General features: G+C 47.6%; 2 protein-coding genes across 2 annotated transcripts in view; both read right to left on the bottom strand.

Moving 5' to 3' along the window:
* Positions 1-2,426: 2,426 nt before the first annotated feature.
* On the bottom strand, positions 2,427-13,554 carry GRPEL2 (GrpE like 2, mitochondrial). The gene is made up of 4 exons (XM_075541792.1): positions 13,406-13,554; positions 11,766-11,919; positions 7,146-7,227; positions 2,427-4,996 (listed from the first exon to the last, which is right to left on the bottom strand). Exons 1-4 carry the CDS (start codon positions 13,480-13,482, stop codon positions 4,632-4,634), a joined length of 678 nt encoding a protein of 225 aa, XP_075397907.1. The 5' UTR covers positions 13,483-13,554; the 3' UTR covers positions 2,427-4,631.
* A 6,583-nt stretch (positions 13,555-20,137) lies between these two features.
* The window catches only part of AFAP1L1 (actin filament associated protein 1 like 1), a 44,284-nt gene continuing 40,041 nt past the window's right edge, over positions 20,138-24,380 (bottom strand). The window contains exon 19 of the mRNA XM_075542710.1: positions 20,138-20,565. Coding sequence (XP_075398825.1) covers positions 20,542-20,565 — 24 coding nt within the window. The 3' untranslated portion in view covers positions 20,138-20,541. The remainder of the gene's footprint in view (positions 20,566-24,380) is intronic.

Here is a 24,380-nt window from a genome sequence, read left to right as displayed (position 1 = left end):
CCGCCCCGCCCGGCGTCCCTCCTGGGTCCCGCCTGCCCGGCTCGCTGGTCGCAGCCTCTCATTGGACGAGCAGCCGTCGCTCCCCAGCCCAGGGCCCTCATTAGCTAAGCTCTCTCTCCGGGAAGGAGTCGTCATTGGCAGCTTCCTCGTCCCGCCTCTTGGGTGCAGGCTTCTCATTGGCCTGTTCGTCCTAGCTCCGGCTCAGGCGTGGGCGCCCAGGGGTCTGTCTCAGGACCAGAGTCCCGCGGCTGATGGGAGGAGTTGAGGCTTTGCAGAATGGGTCCTTGGTGTCTCCTTCAGTCCTTTATTATGGAGCAGGCAGTACGACCGGCCTTGGCATCCGGTGGTGGTGACGGTCACCTCTGCAGTGACTGTGGAAGCGCTGCAATTGCTGATCAATCGAGTAGTCAGCGTGGTCAGAAGCAGCCGGTGCGTGTGCCGAGACGGGTTCACATCTTTTGGGGACTATTGTTATTTATGTGCTTCGGGTCTGTCTAGTAGTTCTTTCTGCCGTCTGCTGGTGAAACCCCTAAAGGGGAGAGTTTAACCCACTGAAGAGGAAAGCAGCGAGGGGCAGGCTCCCATCCCCACCTCCTCAGTACGAGCCGTTGAATGTGCCTAGCTTCCAGCACTGTGCGGGTAGATAGTCCTCTGGCAGAAAAAGTTGGAGATTGAGTTTCAGGATAAATTAGGAAAATCCTCCCCCTCTCCCCCCAAATCACCGCTAAGGAACTGGAAGCTCAAACCAAACCATCAGTGTTGATTTCCACTCATAGGGCAGTGAAATGCCCCACGGGCTTCGGAGACTACGCAGCTCACTCCAGTACCGGGGCTCCTAAGATCCTGACGATCTTGGGGAGACTGAAAGCTTATAGCTGGGTTCTAAACCAACTGCGGAGTCGGATTTACTAGCACCACTCTGGCTTACTCAGGAGGTAGGTGAAACATTCGCTGGATTCCTAACCATCTTCCCAGTTACTGGCATATATCCTTGTTGTGACCTCACCTTCCCTAAGTGCTTTCCTTTCACATCTCTACCCTCCTAGGGGAATGGTCCTCAGCGGAGCCTTGTCTAAAGCTTGGCTTTGCATTTTCATACCCTTCCCTCGGGTTCCATAATCCAGTTTCAGATCTTCCCAGTGCTAGCCAGAGTGGGTGACGAGTTGGGCTGACAATTCCATGAGCAGCACTTTGAAACCACTGGCCACCCCCTGGGAGAAAGTTATGGCGTTCTACTCTTGTAAAGATTTAGTCTCAGCCTCACACAAGCAGTTCTGTCCTGCAGGATGCTATAAATCCGAATTGAGGACAGTTTGCTTTTACTAAGTAACTATATTCTTACCCACTCTGGCCTTGTCCACCCTGAAGTTTGTGGTGGTAGTTTTCAAAGATAGCCCCTCTTATGGAGGGCTAGGCTGCTGTCATCTCGGGGTACTTCCACTGAGCATCAACATGGTGGGTAAGCAGTCAGCGAAGGGACTCTACCATGGCAGTACAAATTAGACAAACACTCTCAACAGCTGAAGCAGTTCTTTCTTTTATTAAAAAAAATCATTTTATTGAGAGCTCTTTAGAAAACAGTTGTTTCAATTCAGGTTTTATTAAAGTTGTATCTAGGCATTATAAGTCATCCTGTTGTCCCATTTGATTTTCATTTCTTCTCTTACCAAATCCTTTGCCACCATTGAGAGCACCAAATTACTTTACAACAAACGGACTGGCTCCTTCCTGGCAATGAGAACATGTCAGCAAAAGACTTAGCAGCTCCAGGTCCTGAACCCCCCAGGCGCCCTCTTCAAGGGAGCGGGAGCTTCCTTTGTACATCATCTGCATGCCTGTGAGCCTCTTCACTTGGCCATCAAGATGAAAATCGGTTAAGAGTACAACAAAATTTTGTTTTAAATATGAAAACATAGATCTTTGTGTTATGGTTCAACACACACATACAACTCACTGAAAACTGGATGGGAAGTCACTGTGATTGATTAGCCTAAGTTTTCTTAAATAATGTCCACTTAACTACTCTCCCTCTCCCTAGACCTTGGGCAGCTGTAAAAACAATGTGAAAAATAAAAACACCAACAGAAATAAGTGTTTACGGAGGGCCTGCTGTAGCAGGGTATTTACACATTTCATTTTATGTTCACAACATTACCATGAGAACATTTTACAGATAGGAAAGACTCAGAAGGGTGAAATGACTGGTTTCCAAAGTCACAGAGGTACCTGGGCTGTGTTTGTGTTCAAGTCTATGTTGTACGCTTTCTTTTTTTTTGGTATGCTCTACTACACTACTCTGTCTTCCTCTAAGCCAACTTAAGATGTTTTTTAAGGGGTGTGTGTGTGTGGGGGGTGATTCTTCCAGAAAAAAACCTGCTAAATTCTGAAAGAGTTTATACCACTTGAAGATTCTTACTGCTAGAGTGTTATCTTCATCTTCTAGATTTCAAATCTGCAACACTACAGAAGGAAAGACTGAAATATTCTCAATCAGCTGGCAAAAACACGACTCTTCGAGAACTCTTGAGGTAGTCAGGAGATAGCATACCAGTTCTGAAAAACATTTCCAGTTATTTGGCAGAGACAAGTCACCCCGGGGGCAAATTTGGGTTAGTAGCTTATTTTCATGTTGCCATGATTTGCCAACCTCACGGATGAAGGCAGAGAAGGGACACACTCTTGTGGCATGTCACTCATTAAGTTTACATTACGCACTCAGTGCAAAGTCAAGGGATCCTGGGTGAACACCACCACCAATCTTTTGCCTGTACGTTCAAAATGCGCACACTTGTGGAGAGGGGAGGGATTTCCATGAGTTATAGGCAGGTTTTGTCTAGTTGGCTGTTGAGTAGATTCTGGCTCACACTGACCCTACTATGTAGCAGCGGTGCCCAGAGTGGTTCCCAGGATGCAATCTTTCTGGGAACAGAGGGCCAGGTTTCTTCTCACGTGGAGTAGCTGGTGGGTTGAAACTAACCTTTCTGATAGCCGCTGAGCACTTACCCAGCGGGCCACCAGGACTGGTCTTTGTGTTGTGCTTACAATGATCTGATGTCTCAGAGGAACGTCTTCTGTCCTACTGAATGGAACCACTGGTTCCAGAAGCAGAAATGGCACAAATGGTGCTCTGCTGCTGACGGAAACCTCAGCGGTTCGAACCTACCCAACCGTCTGAGGGGGACCGCTGACCTAGGGATCTACTTTAGCGAAGACTACAGCCAAGGAAACCCTGAAGTAATTCTACCCTGTCTCATAGGATCCAATGTTCAAAATCAACGTGAAAGCAGATGACTTATGGCTAAACCAATGGAGTTTGGACATCTAACAAATAATTGTCTGCTGAGCGCATATTGATGTGTTCATCAAAGAATTGCTGATGAAGCATATAGCTGTTTGCTATTCAAATCCTTGATGAAATTTAGTTCAGTTTATTCTCCCTTTAGCTCCAGTCTTAAAAAGGCCTCAGAAGCAGCTTCGTTTGAGTATGGCTGTCACTAAGACCTCTTTTAACAGACGTTATCCAAACCAATCTCTTTAAAATGGATGGCTTTTCACTCAAAAACCCACTTTTGGAACAAATTCTTATAGAATGCAAGCTACAAGACTGAAAGAATAAACCACATATAGGTTCTGCACTCTAGATGGTTAATACACAAAGGGGGAACTTGATGTTTATACAAAAGCACTAGAGGGGGGCAGGGAAAAACCCTCCACATAACTAAATGGAATTAGGAGAACGTGTGCTAGCTGCCATTTCTGTTTTGATGAGGACCCCTGCATATTCTGCAATGGATCATCAGAGAAATCTGATAAAGACTTGAAGATGTCAGGGCTGCTGGAATGAGAAACTGGGTCACGGACAACACCATTAGCTGTGAGTGTTGTCTTGATTTCCTCATGTGATTACGAAACTGAGAGTGCAGCAAGCACAGGGGTTCTTGGCCATCCTTGCCCGAAAGGTATCGGAGTCGCTTGGATTTCTCAAGGTTCTCCTCTCGTCAGGTGTTGCCTGGCCTTCCGCCTTTGCACATGGCAAGTGGAAAGAGGTGGGGATGGGCGGGGATGGAATGCGAAACCTACTCGGAAGGGGCAACAAGGGCAGAAGGCTAAAAGGAATAAAAAGACAAGTCCTAAAATCCTGTCTGTACCACAAACCAACCCAAAGGATCTAAATGTATATAACTAGAAAGGTTATCACCTCAGTCCCAGATGTTGAACCGATGTTAGTCCCGATCTCCTTTCTCTACAAGCGCATAACTAATTCTTAGCGTAGGGGCCACTAGAAAGGAATATCGAGTTGAGAATACATAAACACATACTTATTTCCACCTTTAAAAAAGATTTTGGATTCAAAGTCATGTGAGTTACCAATTTAAAAGTAATGTTCTTAAACATATATTGAAAAGGCCACAGGAGCACTTGTTACACTATTCAAATGCCCAAGGGCGCGAGTTCTGACGAGACCAAACAGTTCACAGTAATCAACAGAACAGCTTAGAAATAAAGCCAATATGACTAAATCCAAAATACGTCACATGAAGTACCTCATGTACAATGCAAACCTAGTTTAATAAATAACGGAACCTCGGGCGCCTGTACTCGGAGAGAAGTTTCAGTTCTTGATGGCCCGCTTAGAGTCTTCTCCGGGACTCGACGGCCACTTCCACTTGAGCGAGTCTAATGATGCGGCCTTGCAGTTTGTAGCCATCTTGCCTTACCAGGGCCACAGTGCCAGGCTGTACCCCAACACCAGCGGGCACGTGGCAGATGAGTTCATGCTCATGAGGGTCATAATTGTCCCCAATGGGGGTCATCTTCTGCAGGCCATGCTTGGCAAACACAGTTTTCAGCTTTGCTTCTAGAAGTGACAACCCTCTGAAGACCTTCTCTAGAGTGAGCTTCTGGTCCCCAGGCTCGGCGTCTCCAGACATGCATTCTGTCGTCTTCTCTAAAATGTCGGCTACCTCAACCAAGTCCTTACAGAAACTCTGAATTCCTAGGGAAAACCAAACACTTATTACTTGTGAGGAAATCATTCCTGATGCAGGCCTTGGGAGCAGAGGCCGGGAAAGGCCTAGGTAGGCAGAAGTATACTGAGTATATACTGGGCAACCTAGGAAGAAGGCAGGGTAGCTAACATACAGGGCTCAGGAATCACCCCTGATGGGTACCCCAATCCAACCATCAAACCAATGTTTCCATTAGGGACCCTATAAGGATTTGAGGAAGGCAGTTAGAACTTAACTAAAATAGGTAAGACTAGGTAAAAGTGACTTTTTATGCCTTTCATAGATATGGCTTTTGCTATTCCCATTAGCATTGGTTATGCATTTTGAAAACATCAGCCTCAGTGTGCTACGGTATACACTCTGAAAAGGTGAAGGAGTTAAAAAAAGCTTAGATATTACTATTTGCTGGGGGAGGGTCATGATGAGGAAAAGGTGATAACAGAAAACTGACTGCTTTGAGTCGATGCTGTTACATACGCGACCCTCTAGGACAAGGTAAAACTGCCCCTTAGGGTTTCTGAGACTTTCAATCTGTACAGGAACAGACAGCCTCCTCTTTCTCTCTTGGGGCACCTGGTGGGTTTGAACCTTGGACCCTGTGGGACAGCAGCTCAGTGCACAGGCCAACTACACCACAAGGGCTCCTAGGTGATAATAGTAAGTATAGCTTATTCTTTAAGAATGGTAAATAAACAAGATCCATACATGAGTTAGGTCTCCAAATGCCCGCTACATTTGCTGGGCTGGGCCATAGATTTTCCTTTTGAAAGTCACACACAGTTACAAGATAAAAACAAATCCAGTTTCTGAGAAATCCCATTTTCCTAGCCTCGTTTCCCTTCTGAAATGACAAACGAGGCATGCTATAGTTACAGAAGTCTCTGACAGCGCCATGGCAGGGTGGCTCAGGGAGAAGCTTCGCCTCCCCGGGAGGAGATCTGGGTTGGATCCCCAGTCACTGACCCTGGTGTTCGGCCCCAATCTGTCAGGGGTCAGTTTCAGGTAGCTGTGATGCCGCTCATGTTTCAGCGTTTCAAACTAAAATGAACTAGTAAGAAAGACCTGGTGATCTACTTCAGTTAATGGAAACCCAGTGGATCTCAATAGTCTGGTTCCCAACAGATCGTGGGATGGCACACAAATGGGCAGTATTTCACTCTGTTGTCAGATTGTCAGGGGCCGGTTAGATAGCAGCTCCCAGCAGTTCGCTGACATCTGGAGCCCTGAAAGGAACTACACAGCTCTGAGTGAGGAGCAGACTGCCATGACAAAGCGCGGGGGTGTAGAAGTGGAACAAATTCCATGCACAACGAGCAGATAAAAACCCAGACACCAGGAAGCAGTGCCGCGCCGGTTAAAGAATGGCAGCTAAGGGTCAGGAGACAACAGATGCAGGTCTACATTTGTCATCGCCTAACTCTCCATCAGCTCACCTTCACTGGCTGGGGATGGACTAGACAGAACCAAGGGCCCCGCTCAAGCTCTTTGCTTCTATGTGTCGTGATAGAAAGTATAACGCTTCTAGTAAATTACGTTTGCACCAAGTAATAACATACCTGCCTTTTATTCTTGACTCTTTGTTACTCAACTAACACTTTCATGAAAATCTTTTAAATGAGATGTGGTGTGTATGGAAGGGGGAAAAAAAAATCAGTAAAAGACCCTGAAAGGGACGCTTGGCCCGCCACAGAATGTTGAGAGGATGCAAGTGAGTTTCGTCTGCAGCAGTGGGAATTGTGGGCCCAGCTGAGTCCTGCCCCGTGGATACAGACTGAGTTTGGCTCTTGAATTCTCCTGGGCACACCTGAGTGATTCACTTGTACAAGAATCGGCCCAAGAGAAGGACTTGAACGGGCCCTACAATGCGGCCTGTAGTCAGAGTAAGCACCGGGAAAGGAAATAATCAACTGTGATTTGTTTTCTCAAAGTAACCAGGGCAAGAATAGCATTTCTGCAAAGAGTTGGGTTGCCATGCTCCTGAGCAGCAAGCACAGGAAGTCTGGGGAGCAGAGGGAGAGGAGGGCAGGGATTCATGAGACCTAGAAATGGTTGGAATATGCTCAGTCTACAGGACTGCTCCGGCATGTCCTTTCCATGGGAAGGTGTTTTCACGCTGTGAATCAATCCCTCACTTACCGAACATCTTGGCGTCCTCTACACATCTCTGGGTTTGCCTCCGTATGTTTTCTGAGTCGGCCACGGCCCTCTGGTATCTCACCTGAACATGAAAAGCGGAATCCAAATGATACCATTTGCTAACTAGTGGCGGGAATGTGTTTGCTCATTTTACAAATTTTGTCCTTGTGATTAATTTTTATAAACAGCAACAATACAAGGATTTGCTACTCCAAATCCCCAGGCAAATCAGGAGCCCACTGTTAGCAGTGGGAAGGGAGCCATAGGCCCGGCTACTTTAAATTCTCGGCAAGAGATAGCTCCGTGTCTTATGTGTCAACGGCCTTCTACGTCACGTTCAGCAAATAGTGCCGTCCTCCGGCTTGCGGCCACTGAACTCAACTTCAGGACACCGAGAACAAGATAAAAAAAGTCTCTGCTCTTTCAAAGTAATTATTTTTTTAAGTTCCTTAAGTCCTTTTCTGCCGTGGCCCAGCCACAGTGGGTTTGGGTCCCCCGCTGGGTGGATAAGGCTTCGACGAGTGGGAGACAGAAATCACACAACTCAAAGGTTGCGGTGACTGTTCCAATTTTATTCATGCAAAGCTTCAACTTATATATTCTTTTTCTTGGCTTACAGCTTATGGCCTGAGGTCATACATCAGGAAATTCTCAGGCCACAAGACAGTAACAAGTTACATCAATCACATGATTCTTGGTTAAAAATTAATACATCTTGAAACTAAAACTTTCTCAACTACAAGGGTGATAGACATAAACCTTCTAACAATAACTGAGCACACTTCATCCAACTAGGGCGCACTGTTCTAACTATGAAATCAATAAAGCATTAATACATTTCATTATCAAAAATTACTTGACAGGCTTTGGCTGTTCTTTCTGTTCTTTCTTAGGCTGTTCCTCTAGGGCTTTCATTTCTTGTTCTTACTTTTCCACTAAGTTCCCATAAATTAAACTCCCAAAAGCCTTTCTGTACCAAGGCATGAGTTGTCTCACAATAGGTAGCTTTGCTTCAGTGGAGTTCAAGTTGCCTCACAATAGGTAGCTTTGCTTCAGTGGACTTCAAACATCACGGAGGCCCTCTTCTTGCTAACCGTTCCATAAAACTTAAACTACTAAAAGGAACTTGTACACTTTTCTTTGTTAACTATTCTTATGCCATTTTCATTGTAAGCCCTCGTATAAGGTAAATCAGGGCCAGGAACTCTGTTTCTCTTTGGGTTATTTCCTGGAGGGGGATGCCGTATTCTGCCCCCTGTGCACTAACCAAGATAAGGAAAGGGAAAAACTGGATGATAAACTTTTTTAGCCCAAAAGCACTCCAAATAATTATGGCAAGGCCAATCGAACAAGTCCAAATACATGTCAAGAGCGGGTTTGGGCAGCCAACTCCCACCGTCCAGCTTCTCTGAAGCCGGGCCAGGCGTCGTTTGACTCTGTCTTTGACGTCACGCGGCAGGACTGGTCCCCTCACTTTTCTCTGTCAGGCTTACAAAACCTGGTGTTGTCAATCCTTCTTCCTACCAGCATGGATGGTTATGAGGCGGTGACAAACCCCACTTTCCCGTTCTATTGACACTGGCTGTACACACACCACTTCCTTCTGACTAGCCAGCCAGAGCTGGGTCAGATGTCACAGTTACAAAAGGACACTGTCCAAGGACTGCCAAGTTGACGCAGACTTCCCAGACATCTGGGATTCCCTGGGTCTCTCCTTGGTTGTGATCTACTGGACATGGCCTAAGTCTTGTAGGCCACCAGCCTTAAGCTCCCCAGGCTCCCTCACTTCTGATCTGCTGGCTACAAATTCAAGGGCTTCCTCCACTGGACCTCTACTCAGGTCCTCCCTCAAAGCAAGCACATTTTGTTCTAATAACCGACCATTATGTGATGCTCACCTTCCTAAAACTTTGCTGAAGTAAAAATGGGCACATAAGCAAATGTGGTGAAGAAAGCTGATGGTGCCCACGTATTAGAAGATACTGCATCTGGGGTTTTAAAGGCTTGAAGTTAAACAAGTGGCCATCTAGCAGGGAAGCAACAAAGCCCACATGGAAGAAGCACACCAGCCTATGTGATCACAAGACGTGGACAGGATCAGGTATAAGGTATCAGAAGATCCAAAGCCCATCTGGACACAAGTAGAAATCCCCTCAGCCAGGGTGCAGTATAGTACTGACGAAACACACAACATTCCTCTAGTTCTTTAATGTCCTCCCCACCCCCAACCACTATCATGACCCTAGTTCCACCTTACAAATCCAGCTAGACTGGAGCATGGACACTGGGACAGATAAGAGTGCTGGACACATGGAATCCAGGACAGATAACCCCTCAAGAACAACACTGGGAGTATCTATACCATGCGGGTGGTAGGGGGAAGGTGAGGGGAGAAAGTGGGAACTGATGGTAATGATTGACCTGTAACCCCCCACCCAGAGGGACGAATAACAGAAGCACGGATGAAGGGAGACAGCAGCCGGCAATAAATGAATAATTTATCAAGGGTTCATGAGGATGGGAGGATGGGGGAGGGATAGAAAAAAAGAGAAGCTGATACCAAGGGCTCAAGTAGAAAAAAAAAAGTTTTGAAAATGATGGTAGCAACATGTACAAATGTGCTTGATACAATTGATAAGAGCCCCAATAAAATGATTTATAAAAAAAAAATTCAGGAAAACGAGCTGATTCCAGGAATCCAAGTGGAAGGCGAATTTTGAGAATGAGGGCAACGAATGTATAAGGGTGCTTTACTCAATTGATGTATGTATGGATTGTGATAAGGGTTGTATAAGTCCCAATAAAAATATTTATTAAATTAAAAAAACCCTAAAAATAAATATATTATGCAGATTAAAAAAGAGAAAATGATGAGGGCAATGAATGTACAGATGTGCTTTTCACAATTGATGTATGTATGGATTGTGATAAGAGTTGTATGAGCCCCCAATAAAATGTTTTAAAAAATAATGAAATAAAAAGGAAAAAATAATATTCAAATGAGGAAGCAGTAACCCATGCACTAAATTCAGTATGATTAATAGAGGGGTGGACACAAAAAGCAGAGAGGAAGTGATGCATGTAATGAAAGAAAATGTGCATTAAATGCACATTTAATGTGTATTGTTTAATGCAAAAAAAAAAAATTCAAGGGTTTCCCAGAATAACAGCCATAAGCTCAGGGGTCCCCTACACCCCTTTTCTGACCTGTTGGCTAAAACTACTTACTCCCTTAGCTTTGATAATTTACTAGACCAAATCACAGAATACACGCAAAGTGCTTGGCTTACAATTACAGCATTATTATAAAAGATGCAGGCTCAGCATAAAGAAGAGATGCATACGGTGAGGGCTGGGAGCATTCTCAAAATAGAACTTCCTTAAAAAAATCATTTTATTGGGAGCTCTTACAGCTCTTAGTACAATCCATACATTTATCCATTGTGTCAAACACATTCACGTGCACTGATGTTTTCACCAACCAGGAGGCCCGGGACGCTTCAGTGTGCAGAGCTTTTATTGGGGTGGGACCGGGGCTCCTGAGTGAATACAAGCTCCAGCCCTTTCCCTGAGGTGGGCCAATTACTATGAGGAGATCACAAGGTGGGTTTCTCTGGCCATGTCATCCTGGGGGCTCTGTGGCCTGAGCACCAGGGGGATAAGATGCAAGAGGTAAGACCCTCTGGCCACTCTGTCACCCAGAGGCACCCCTGGTCAGTTCTAGAGTCCTCATCAAGGACAACTAAACCATTAGGGAAATTCCAGTGTTAAGGATTATGTCTCAAGAACTGATCGGCTAGGATCAATTCTTTGAGTGAGGTTAAGCTCCAAACTCCTCTGTAGTCTTGGTTTGGAATACTTCTATTTAAGTATGGCTGTCTTAAAGTGTATATACTAGTGTATAAGCTGGGCCTTTCAGCACATTTTTAATGCAGGTTCTGTGGTAAAATTAGGTGCCTCGGCTGATATTCGGGATGGCTTATAATCAAGTATATACTGTGTTTGTCAAACCAGGACTGGGCACAGTTGCTACATGTGATCTAACCAGTAGAGCAGACTTATCAATCACCTCATTCTTCAACTGATATTTACTGTCTACTACATGCCAAGCATTGATATGCCAAATGTCCACATTCTGGGTGTTCAGACACAACAAGGAACTGAAAGGAGATCACTGTCTTTAGTCAGTCATGCTTATGAACCAGTGCGGAGATGATTTTAAACAATGTACTTATTTGAACAATATAGAGTACAGGTCGGGGAAACTTAATTTTTAAAACTTTACTTCGAGACTTAAACTATGGAGAGGAGGTGAAGAACACAGGATAACATCTACCCAGACAAACACCTGCCGAGTCAATTCTGACTCAGAGAGACCCAAAAGGCAGCGTGGAACAGCCCTATGGAGCTCCCAAGGCTGGACTCTTTACCACGGGACCCTAGGGCTCGGGTCTAAAATCTCAGAACCAAAAACTCATTGGCAATGAATCGATTTGACTGCGGGCGACCCAGCACAGGTGAGTAGAACTGGCCTGTAGGTCTCTGTGGCTGTTAAATTCCTTTCCAAGCTGACAACATAACCTTTCCCCTGAAGAGCAGCCCCACCCGCACTCTACTCACTGTCAAGTCCTGAACCTCCTTCTCCAGTTTAACAGCTTTTAGCCTTAAGGTTCGCTCGGCCACAGAGGGCCCCAGCTCATCTGGAGGGTCCTCCGAGCTGCAGTCCTCACCAGTGGTCCTCTGGGTGGCAGTGGTGAAAGGATGCAGCCATCCCCTAAAGTAGGCAAGAGGCACAAGGACAAAACGAGGAGATGCCATCATAAACAACCCACAAGCACCCGGAGGTTTACAGACCAGAAATCTGCCCAGAGGGAATCTGCAGCAGAGTGTTTCCCAAAGTGGGAGATATTCAGGCGGGCGATAGATGCAAAAATCTATCCTTTAACCTGGATTATGGGCTGTTAGTACGACAGTATTTCATTGCCAGAGCACTTGAGTTTTGCTTGTTTATTTTCCTGAGGGGAAAGGGGAGGGAGTCCAAATAAGTTTGGGAACCTATGTTGAAGCGCTGGGGTGCGGAATGTCCCGCCCGCAGGCGGTACCGAACTCAATGCCAGCTAACATCACAGGCTTCCCCAAGGAGACGCAGTCCAAGCCCTCACATTTGGGTAAAAGCTAATTAAATGTTTGACCACCTACAGCAGGCTAATTTTGGGGCTGATATTGTATGGTCCCTGAATGCTGTTATAAATATCCAGATGGCTGTTGGCAGAAAAAAGGTTCCCTCCCCCTCCTCCTCAGAAAGTGCTTTCAATTATTTAAACAAGGGGTAACGATACGAACACTTATGAAATGGCCATAGACGTTGTTGGGCTTTTAAGGAATTCTCTCTATCAGATTAATGCTGTTGTCATTCCCGGCTTACCAACAGGAAAACAGAAGCTCAGGGTGTGTATGGCCCCAAGGCGCCATACCTAGCTAGCATGCTGCTGAGCGGGGCAATGGGCATAGCTGGGGTGGGGGCACCAAGTCAGCTAAGAGGGCACGAAGGCTCGAAGCCGGGATGGGGAATTCAAGACAAAAAGTGCCATACAATTCCGGGTCCATGCACATCGCTGACGTGCGACACAGGGTCCCCCTCTTGAGACTAGCCCCTGAGGTTAATCGGCATGGGCCACCAGTCACGGAAAACCTCGACTCTGGAGCCAGGAGCCGGTTTCCAAGCTGGGAGCGCCCAGTTCCCGAGCGCTTACATTTGGAAAAGCCAGGCCGCCTCCCTGAGCCTGCTTTTCCGCGGCGAATGAATGGAGGGGAATCGAAAAAGCACGGCCTCCGGTTCACTGAAAGGCAGAGCCGCCGCTGGCTGCCGCGGGTGAGAGGGCAGGGCCGAGGCCCTCTGGAAAGCCAAGTCCAAGTCCAAGCCTGGCCTTTACTGACAGGAGGAGTGGGGCCCCGACGGAGGGAAGGCTCGGGCGAAAGCACCCGCGGGTGTGCGCACCGCCTCGGGGTGGGAGAAGAACGCCCCCGTTTAACCCGCGCACGCCCGTTCCGAGGCCACGCCCTCGGGCCTTCCCCGCCCCGAGGGCAGGTGCGTCCGCGAGCCTCGGTTTACCTCTCTGTAAAACGGGGCCGAGCACGCCCGGAGCCACGCCTGGCGGGCCCGCGCGCGCGCTGAGGGGCCCTGGCCTCACGTCACATCCGCCCGCCGCCGGCCCGGCCCGCACCGGCCTCCCGCTCTGGACGTCGCCCGCCCCGAGTACCTGCGGTAGGTCGCGGCGCTCGAGGACCGAAGGCGCTGCACCCACCGCCGCACCGCCCACAGGGAGCCTGCAGCCATGTTCCCGACCTTGGCTTACAGAGGCGGCGCAAGCGCACTAGCGGCAAGTGCCGCGCGACGCTCGCCGGAAGAAAAAGAACCACGCTTCCCGGCGGCCTTCGCGCGCACTTCCGCCCTCGCTTTGCGAACGGCACCCTGCACTTCCGGCTTGCCTGGCGCTCCGTGGGGTTTCCTTTTGCGAACTCGAGCCACCACGCAGCACTTCCGGTTCCTTGCGGCGGCCGGAAACGCGGGGCTTTGCCGCGGCGGTTCGGGAGTTTCAGGGTCGGCGGTTCGAGACTTCTTGCCGCTCCGCGGGCGCCAGAGGGCGCTTTCTGCCCCGTAAAAAGTTAGTCTCGCCAAGCCCAGGGGCCGTTCCAACCCGCCTAGAGGGAATCGACTCGATGGCAGGGGTTTGGTTATTGTTGTTTTTAACCCCTGAAGCATGCGCACACTGCGTGCTAGGGTGCGGAATCCGCAGCCAAATGAAACTGCTCTCGGAGTTTTCCGCCTGGAGCTTGCTGGCGTTACAAACAATAAACATGCAAATATGGGATAAGCTAAAGAGGTGATGTGTTTTACAGGTGAGAATAGCCCTGTAAAAGCGCAGGAGAAAAATACCGACGGCTACGGAGGCATTTTCCCAAAAGGAGCGGCAAATGAGCAAGGAGTAGATGACGGGGAGCGAAGTGGTTTAGGCAGGAGGAACCTAACTGCACAGCTCTGATAAGAGAATCGAGGTCAGCGACTGGACCGCCGAAGCCAGCTGGAGTGGACACCTTGAGGCAGCTGGTTAAGCAGCACCAGATAAAGTGAGGCATTTGAAAGTATTGCCACCTGAACACCAACCAGCTCCTCCCCACCCCCAGCATTATTCCCGCTCTTTTTTCTACAATGCTCGCGTTTTCTGACTTACTATGGACAGAGAGAGAAGAGATACGTGATGGGGCTGTGGGGTCAGGCTAGACTGCTAACCCCTGGTTTGTCGTTCACACCCTCCACTGGCTCGGTGGAAGAAAGACGAGGCCAAGATGTCCAGCTTGGAAACCCTGTGCAGGGCCGTGGCCCAGCTTGTGGGTTGGGTTGGAATCAACTAGACAGCAGTGACTGGTTTGTTTGGGGTTTATGTTTTAACTTGTGCACTGTTTCTTTTCCCTCATTAGAGAGTTGCTCTGGTTCGTTATTTCATTCTCTGAACAGTTCCTTAATGAAGGAGCTCTCCTCATTGCAATGGGACTGTGAGACAAATGGATTCCGTGTTGGAGCGCCACTTTGGCCACGTGGAGGAAATTAGAAGTGAGGAAAAAGAGGCAGAGAGACAGAGACGAACTGTTATCAATGTCCCAGGGAAGACAGGGCAGAGTCCGGCCCTAGGTTCACTGGATGGCAGTGGATTTTTCTGTTATCTTAGGAAGCTTAGGCACCCCATTTCCTTCCACTTTCACTTTCCATTGAATTTGTATCCTCTGCGTTACCCCAGTGAAGAGTGATTTCTGGAGCAGTAGGTGTGTACAGTAGTAGGTGGTGGTAGCTGCCATCCACCTGGCTCCCCAACTCAACAACAGGTGGCCGGCGGCTGCTTGGTTCAGCTCCATCCCCCTCCCCATGACTGTTTGCAAGTGGGAATGCGGTATGTAGGGTTTTCAATGGCTGGTTTTTGAAGTAGGCTACCAGGCCTTTCTTCCTAGCATAGTAAATAGTCAATGTGTATTGGAACAAAGCTGCACGGTGTCAGTGGAGACAGGAGGAAGACCAGGAAGTTTAGCGATTTAGTATGGGAAGCTGGACTGGTAGTTGGGATGCAGGGTGCTTAGAGTTGTAGGATTGGTTACCGAATAGCCCCTGAGGGAATTACAGAACAAGGAGCAGTGTGCGGAGTTGGGAATCTTCACCGAGCCTGGCTTGGTTGTACTGCAGTCACTGGGGCAGCTTCTCTGTGGCTTTCCTGAGGACAGAGCTGGTGGCTTTGGCTCCCACCCACTGTTTCCTTTTGGCATTCTCTGGAGAGTACGAACCCTGTTACCTCGAATACGATTGAGATTTAGAGGAGTTGGTGAGCCTGATCAAGGGCCCTCGCTGAGGATCCAGTGACTGATGATTTTGATGGTCAAACCCTGGCAGTGTGCGGAAGAAAGGAACTTCAAGTCCACCTGCGGCCCGGGAACTTTGAACAAAGCCAACTGAAGGAGCCTGTTAGCAAGAACTGGCATCCGTCCTTCAGCCATTTCGCTCGCATTGCTCTTGGCTGAGCACAGTGCAGGTTACATCCTGCCCAGGGTCTGGTGAGTGGCAAGTGCTCTGCAAATGTTCCATATAACTGCCTGGGACTTGTCCTCTCAGTCTTAAGAAGATCTATTAATGGGAAAAACTAACCCCAAAACAACAGCACGAGAAGGAATGTGATGTGATACACCCCAGGGACACAGAGGACTGTTGTCATTCCAAGGTACACATTTTCTAAAGAACAGGACAATCGACACACCAACTTCACTGTGTCCAGTCTGACTTATAGGGACCCTACAAAGGGTTTCTGAGATCTTAAGCCTTTATGTGAGCAGCCTCTTTTTTCTCCTGTGGAGCAGCTAGTAGGTTTGAACCACCGACCTTGTGGTTAGCAGCTCAGTGCTTATCTGTCAGTTACAAGTTGATTGCCTTTTAGTATTAGTGTTTGTAACTGCCATGTAGAAATCATTTAAGTTGAAAGAACACAGGGCCAGATATTTCTTATCCAGATAATTATCTACTATTGCGAGCCACTATCCCCCTTCATCAGTCAGTTTGTTGTACTGCGGTGGCCAGTTTGTTGTAATGCTGTGAGATTTTGAAAGATACGATGCTGGTATTTCACCTTTCAGCAGGATCACCCCTGGTGCATAGGCTTCAGTAGAGAGTCCGGCTAAGAACAGACTAGGGAGGGAGAAGGCATATACTGCCCTTTTCTGAGGAGTCAGCCACTGACAACCTTATGAGGAGCAGTGAAGCATTATGCTGGGAAACGGGCTCATTCAGATCAGAAGGCACATAAAATACAACCGGGGACGAGACGCCTCGAAGTAGAGTTGATGTTATTTGTGATGAGGAGAGATAATTGCAAACAGCCATTACTAATCGAAATGTGAAATTTATAAAGCGTGAACGGAAAGTTAGAAGTTCTCAAAAAAGAAATAGAACATATAACTATCTTAAGACATTAGTAAGCTGAAATGGACTGATGTTGGTCACTTTAAACCAGACAATCATCTAGTTTACTATGCTGGGGATGACACTCAAGAGGATTGGTATCACATTCATGAAAAAGAACATGTCAAGATCTATTTTGAACACAATGCTGTCTGTGATAGGGTAATATTTATACATCTACAAGGAAGACCAGCACATCCAACTACTATCCAAATTAACATACTGACTATTAAAGCCAATGATGAAGGAATTGAATAATTCTACGAGCTGGAATCTACTCGGCAGTGAGTTTGATTTGAGTCTTCAGTCTGAAATTGAGAAAGCATGCAGTCAAGATGAATTGGTAATTATTGGTGATTGGAATGTGAAAGTTGGAAACAGAAAGTTGGAAGAAAACATAGCCTTGGGAATAGAAACAAAGCTGGAGCTCACATGAATAGTTTTCAAGATCAGTGACTTCATTGCAAATTCCTTTTTCAACATCATAAGTGGAAACTATACACATGAAACTCCCCAGGTGGAATAAACAGGAATCAAATTGACTACATCTGTGGGAAGAGGTGATGGGGGAAGGTCAGTATCATCAGTCAAAACAAGTTCAGGGGCCAACTGAATAGACCATCATCTACACATATGCAAGTTCAGGTGGAAATAGAAGAAATTAAAGCAAGTCCAAGAGAACATCAACAAGGAGATGCTGCATGGTTTAAAACCATGGAAGGTGTGCGTCATGATGGCAGTTTTTCATATTTATTCAGGCTGAGCAAATAATTTGAGACGCTGGACTCTTACGAAGAATGCTGCACTGGGATTAGAAGGCTCATTAGCAATCTGTGACGTGCACGACAGAACCTTGCTTACAGAAATGAAGAGGACTTGAAACCCTTACTGAGGAAGATCAAAGACTGCAGCCTTCAGTATGGATTACACCTGAATGTAAAGAAAACAAAATCCTCACAACTGGACCAAGAGCCCTCATGAGAAATGGATCAGATTGAGGTGGTAGTGGATTTCATTTGACTTGGGTCCACAACCAGCACCTCAGGAAGCAGCAGTCAAAACAGTGAAGTCTACTGTGCTGACGAGCAAAGATGTCACCAGAGGCCTAAGATGAGCTTGACCTCAGCAGCGTTCATTTCCATGGCGTCCTATGCATATTAACGCTGGATGGTGCATAAGGAGGACTGGAAGAACAGGCGCCTCTGAGTGATGCGCTGGTGAAGGATATCGGAAGTATGGACTGCCAGAGCAAAGAAATCTGTTTTGGAAGAAGCACAGCAGAATGTTCCTTAACTGACATGGGAGACTTCATCTTACATACTTTGGACAGTTATCAGGAGATGTGTGTGTGTGGGGGGGAGATCAGATGCTTACAGGCATCCTCCCTGAGGGCGATCAGTTGCCAGACTGCAGTGCCCCCCCCCCCCCACCGCTGCTGTTGAGGACAATGGACAGGCCTGCAGTCATTGATTTGGTTCCTGTAGGTGGAGTTCACACCCTACTGATAATGGTTCCTATGGCATCTGAGAACAGGTCAAAATTAGCTGCCATCCTAAATCTAGGATCCACCCATCTTGTCACATGTATACTCCAATCCCTCCTCTTCCTATTGCGTTTATATCACTCTCATTGCTGTATAACCTGTAGGGCAATCCCATCCTGTGACATATGCCTTTACCTGTAATTAGTGGGCTTGCACACCCCCAAGGTATATAGGCCTGGGTTAGCAATAGAGCGCTCTCTCGCTCACTTGGCTCCCCCTCTCCTCTCCTCTCTGTTTCCCTTTCCCCTTGTCCTCCTTCCCTTCCCCCTCTCTCCACGTGGACCACCAAGCGGGGCTGAGGTGAGCATGCTACCATGAACTGTGTCTGACTCTATTATTTCTCTAACTTTATATAGAACTTTACTATAATCTTTACTTAGTATCGCTGTACAGCTGTGCCTACTGGACCCGTGATGATGTGTTAGGGGTTGGCTTCCCCTGACAAGGAGAGACCAGTCTTTAGAGCAGGACCTCATACTTAGAATGAGGGTCAGTGAGAAAGAGGAAGACTCTCAATGAAACGGATTAACACATTTGCTGCAACAATGGGCTCAAACCTACCAACAACCGTGTGGATGGTACAGCTTATGGCAGTATTCTCTTGTACTTGAGGCTGCTATGAGTCAGGGAAAATTAGATGGTTCCTAAAAAACCCAAACACAGAGCCTTGACTGAGTGAACTCAGCCTAGTTTTCAGATACTGTGAGATGCTTGCCTTGTGTTCTTTTCATTAAGTGTCCCCAACATTCTCAAGAAAGTACAAATGTGAACCCTGTTTTCACACATGAGGGAAGCAACAGAGCGATCAAGTGACTGCCACCAGTTCACCGAGCTGTTCAGTGGCAGAGGCAGGGTTCAGTCCCCGTGGTCTGGACCCAGGCTCAGAACACCTCAGCCCACGTGCAGGCACGGATCAGCTGGGTGCTTCTGATCAGAATGTTTTTCCTGCTCTGGTCTCCAGCTACTTCACCACTAGTTGCCACTTCCAACTCACGACGACCCCCTGTGTGTCAGAGAAGATCTGTGTACTATAGGGTTTTCAGTGGTGATTTCTTTAGAAGTAGATCACCAGGCATTTCTTCCAAGGCACCTCTGAGTAGATTTGAGCCTCTCCCACCTTTTGGTGAGTAGCTGAGCATGTGTGCTCCCCGGGACTCCTGGATCACCTTGGGTGGGTGGGTCAAGGATGCTGTCTCCAGAGGTTCTTCTCAGACTTCCCTTCTCTCTCGAGCTAACCTCAGAACTCTTCCAAGTTAAATGGTCTTACATTTATTGGAGGAAAAGTGTGTTTATGACCCATAAAGTGCACACAGTGTGGAGACTGATGAGTGGCACAGGAAGCAAGATTGCCCAGGGCTGGAGGTCCCTGTTCCCCTGTTCAAGTCACTGAGTGTTTCTGAAGGGCTTAGCACCCATGGTAGTTAGCGAACAGCCACCCGCCTGCTTTCCTGCCCATTTGGTCTGAGAGTGGCTGTGTGGAAGGGCAGGCTGGTGAGCCTCCAAGTGCAATATGGGCACTTCATTCAGATCATGCCACAGGAGTGTGACACAGATTTCTCCCTGTAGCCCCAGGAGGCTGAGTGTCAGAAATACATAGGTCCAAGACTGACAGCAAATGATCTCACCCTAGAATGCCTATTAACAGCCGTGGACCTCAGAAACCCCAGCTCCTGTTACCGAGTGCCACTAAGCCTCAAAGTAGGTCAGCTGCTCAGCCTCTCCCTGCTGGCTCTGTACTCAGACCTCAGGACACTCCCAGCGGCACTGCTCTGTCTAGCTATTCAGTGGATGAGGCGTGACGGATCATTGGGGTGGTCTCTAGCTTATGTTCCTCTAAGTAGGCAGGGGTGATTTTATGAAATGTTTAAGCCCATTTATCTTGTCCAGAGGTTGTCAGCCACCCTCAACATGAGTCCACGTGGCAGAGGTCTGATTGTATGGTCAGGCCTCATTTCTGGACACTCACGCTGCCACTGCTGCTTCGGCATGGCATTCTTTTGCCGCAGGACTGGGATGGGATGCCGAGAAGAGCGGGGATGGCTCAGTCACAGACGCTTTCATTTCTTCTTCAGAAGGAAAGGCAAAGACAGCTAACAAAACTTTCCAAACGTGAAGAATTTTGTCTCCCCCCAACTCCCATTTTCCACCCTCTGCAGTTATAAGGACGTTCTCTGTGCCCTCGTCTTCTTCCCACCCTGGATCCCCTGAAATCATGCAGACAATAAAGCCTGGTCTTTTGGTCACCCAAGAGAGTCGAGGGCTACTTCCAGTCTTCAGGTGTATTCATGTAAGAAAAGCTTGTCTGCCTTAGATGGGCAAGCTGATCGGTCCCTTGGAATAAAATCCTCCTCCTCTTCCTAGGTCTTCTTCATTTCCCATTCCTGAAATAGACCAAAGAGATCATTTTCACTGAATAGTTTAGTGTAACCTGTAGGATAAGGGAACCCTGGTGATGTGGTAACACATTGGGCTGCTTAACTATAAGGTCAGCAGTTTGAAACTACCAGGTCCCTTGAGGGGGAAAGGGCATTTTACTCCTGCAGTAGTTACATAATCTGTTGTCAAATTGAGACTTAAGAGCGAAGGGGTGGAGTTTTAGTCTGTCAGGTCGCAGGTGCTAAGGAGATACATAGCTCGCTGGAGGCGGGGCACACACTCATTCCCTGCAAGACATTCCTGTGGACAAGACACATGGAGCTGTGCTAGAGCCTTGGGACTGAAGGAGCCACATGGAGACCCCTGCCGGTGCCGAGATGCTTATACTGCCACTGGATCCACAAGACTCCACGCACTGATCTGTGGTTTTCCTGCATTCCATGTCATTGCATGAGTCTCAAGAGGAATTTATAGATTAGTATCGGACATGTGGGCTAATATCGGATTTATGGGACTGGACTGGGCTGGGATGTTTTCTTTCTTTTTTTAAAAAATCATTTTATTGGGGGCTCGTCAACTCTTATCACAATTCACACATTAATTGAATCAGGCATGTTTGTACATATGTTGTCCTCATTCTCTTCTAGACATTTGCTTTCTATTGAGCCCTCAGTACCAGCTCTTTTTCCCCTCCCCACACCTGAGAGGTTTTCTTAATACTCAATTGCTCTTGTATATAAAGCTTTCTTATGCACATATGAGTGTATGAATTTGATTCTCTAGTCTACCCGGATTAACACAACACCCATAAAGAGTTACAGTCTCGGAAACTCACAAGGGCAGTCCTACAGGGTCTCTATGAGTCAGAATCAACTTGATAGCAGTGAATTTGGTTTTAGTTTTATAGGATTAAAAACATTTTCACTGCATATAGTTATAGAAGGATCTCCACTGGCCAGGTCAGAGAGCCGTGTGTCCTCGTTTCCTTGAGCCCTGGCCCCTCTCTCGTGCTCTCTGTGGCCTGGAGTCAGCCGCTTTTCCAGTCTGGCTCACATTTCTAAGGGGGCTAAGAGATCACAAAGTTCGGGTCTCTCAAACAAAGAAATGGAAGCCCAGGAACTGAGGGGCACGAGGCCTGCATCTGACTCCAGATACATTCCACAGGACCTTAGGGCAGGGAAAGAACATGATGGGCCTTAAGCCACAGCACGGTGGCACAGAAGGGCGAGGGCAGGCAGCCCCCGGGTTGCATTCCTTCTCCCGGGGCTGCCAACGATTTTGTGAGCTACTGAGGCTGTGGCCACCATAAGTGGAATTTTACTCATTATGCACAAAACTGCCTGGTGGCCCTGGAGTTGTCAGTGAACCCGGGTAGACCGCGATGGTCGGGGAATCCCACTTCTCGATTACCTCCTCTCTCAGTCCTCTCCATCTGCACCACCACTGCTCAGGGCATTGACCTAGGAGACACTCCAGAGTCCTTCCTCTCACCAGCAAATCCTTCATGCTTACCAGTAAAACCAGCTATTTCTTATCATCACAACTTGACTTCTCTCTCATCTAGATGATGTGGTAGTGACATAACCGGGTGTCAATTTGGGACTTAAGAGGATTAAGAATGAAGGGATAGAGTCTAATCTGTTAATCAGGTCATAGCCCATGAGCCCTCTGTGTGGGCATGGCCTTCTCCTGAGGATTTTGGGAACTTCTGTATTTCCTTCTTGGAGGCAGGAGACAACTCTCTTGACTGACTCCCTGAGAGATGCTCTACTGACAAGACACATGGCACTACGTTGATAGACACCGTGCCCTGAAAACTAGAGAAGCCATACAGAGACCCCTGCCAGCATCGAGATGCTTACAATGCCACTGAACCCACAAGACTTCCCACCCACTGACCTGTGATCTTCCTGCATTTGGCATTATTGCATGTGTTTCGTGAGTCTGAAGGGGATTTTATAGATTCGTATTGGACATATGGGCTAATATCGGACTTCTGGACTTGATCTGGACTGGGCTGGGTTGTTTCTCAATGTTCAATTACTCTTGTATATAAACTTCTTTCTTATACACATGAGTGTGACTATGAATTTATTTCTCTAGTCTATGCAGACTAACCCAGATGATTATAGTAATCTAACTGGTCTTTCTCTGGCCCTCATCCTTTCTCACCATAGTAACCAGAATTACCTTAAAAAAAAAAAAGAAAGATACTTAGCCAATGCTTCTTTCACCAAAACTTTCCATTGAGTTTCTATTAGAACAAAAATCTAAAGTTCTTCTCATGGCCCATTGGTCTGACTCACTGCCTGTTTTTTTCTTAATAACCCACCAGCTATGAGTAGTTTTTATATTTTTTAATGCTTGGGAGAAAAGTCCAGAGAAGACTAATTCGTGACATGCAAAAATTCTATCAAATTGAAGTGTCAGTGACAACAAACAGTTCTGTTGGGGCCTTGCTCATCCTTTGTTCCACGTTGTCTGTGGTTGACTTTGCACTAAATGGCAGCGTTGAGAACATCTAGTCCACAAAACCAGAACTCTTTTTTTGTGTGAGCCTGTGTGGAAACCGTTCGCTAGGCCTGATCTATCTAGGTGATGTGGCCTCTAGCTGATGTTTTTCCTCTGATCTCATCTAATAGTCTGTTCCCTCCCTTCACCCTGATCTTCTTGGTGGTCCTTGGACATGTCCAGCTTTGTCTCTGCCTTCTCTCTGCCTGGCCATCCTCCTCACACGGTCTCTCAGAAAGATCGTTCCTCCTGCTGTGACTAAGACAGCCTGTCCCCTACCCTCATCACGTTTCTCTGCTCACAACGCTTCACTTTTCTTCAAAAGTACTTCTTACTTCCTGTTACTAGATCCTGGAGCATAGGTTCTTAAACTTACTTGGCCTACCGCCCCCTTTTCAGAAAATAAATTACTCAGTGTGCCCCTGGCAGCTAAAAATGCTTGTCCTGTAGCCCACTATCCAGGACATCCAGGTATAAAGGCCTCTGTAGTCTTGGAAACCCACGGGGGCAGTTATACCCTGTCCTATGAGGTCACTGAGTTGGCATCCACTCGATGGCAGTGCTTCTTAAAAGTCAGTCCGGCACCTCCAGGGGACAGTATTGTCCACTTTAGGAACCTTGTCCTATGGTCCTGGCTTTCCAACTTCAATATAGACTTATATTCTAGGGGAGGAATTTTTGTTTTGTTCTTGCGATGAAACCAGAACCTAGACCAAGACTGGGTACACAATGGAGCACTCAAGGAATACTCATGACTAACTGATGGTAAAAATACAGGGGCTTCCATCTCCGCACTGGAAGTCAACAAGTCCAACCTGACGATTAAGCTGCGGTCTAGACAGGCACTGCCATCGAGTCGATTGTGACTCAGCGCCCCTGTGGAGCGTTTCTGAGGCTGTAAGGCTTTAGGGGGCAGGCAGCCTTGTCTGGGCTGCCACCCTGGTTGGAGCAGTCCAATTGTGCGGCCAGCACCCCTGACAGCCCAGACAGAGGCTGGGATTTCAGTGGGGCTGGTGGGACCCTCGGCCGTTTGGCAGGCACTTCCCAGCAATGCTGACAGGGAGGTCACGGCAGTGCTTTGGCATATTCTGATACTCGCTTTCGGGTCACGCAATGATCAAGCGCTGAGCAGCTCTGTACCTTCCACTCAGTTCACTCAGCCTGCCCTCAGACCCCGTGAGCACTGCCCACTTGCTCTCCCTCATCTGGGAAGGCATGGCCTCCGGTGCCCCCCTAGCCGGTCTTCCTCGCTGTTAGAGCCCCGCTTGGAGAAGGCCGCCCCGGCCCCTCTGCCCAGTGCTCTAGCGCA

The sequence above is a fragment of the Tenrec ecaudatus genome, chromosome 2, assembly GCF_050624435.1.
Source record: "Tenrec ecaudatus isolate mTenEca1 chromosome 2, mTenEca1.hap1, whole genome shotgun sequence".
Lineage (NCBI taxonomy): Eukaryota > Metazoa > Chordata > Mammalia > Afrosoricida > Tenrecidae > Tenrec > Tenrec ecaudatus.
This window is presented reverse-complemented; position numbering and strand designations above follow the sequence as displayed.

Excerpts from the sequence above, each read along its gene's own strand:
- GRPEL2 (XM_075541792.1), bottom strand. The coding sequence starts at position 13,482 with ATGGCTGCAGGCTCCCTGTGGGCGGTGCGGCGGTGGGTGCAGCGCCTT. Across the intron at positions 7,228-11,765 it reads AGGAGGTTCAGGACTTGACA|GTGAGATACCAGAGGGCCGT; the intron begins GTGAGTAGAGTG and ends TTTCATGTTCAG. Across the intron at positions 4,997-7,145 it reads AGAGGACGCCAAGATGTTCG|GAATTCAGAGTTTCTGTAAG; the intron begins GTAAGTGAGGGA and ends GGTTTTCCCTAG.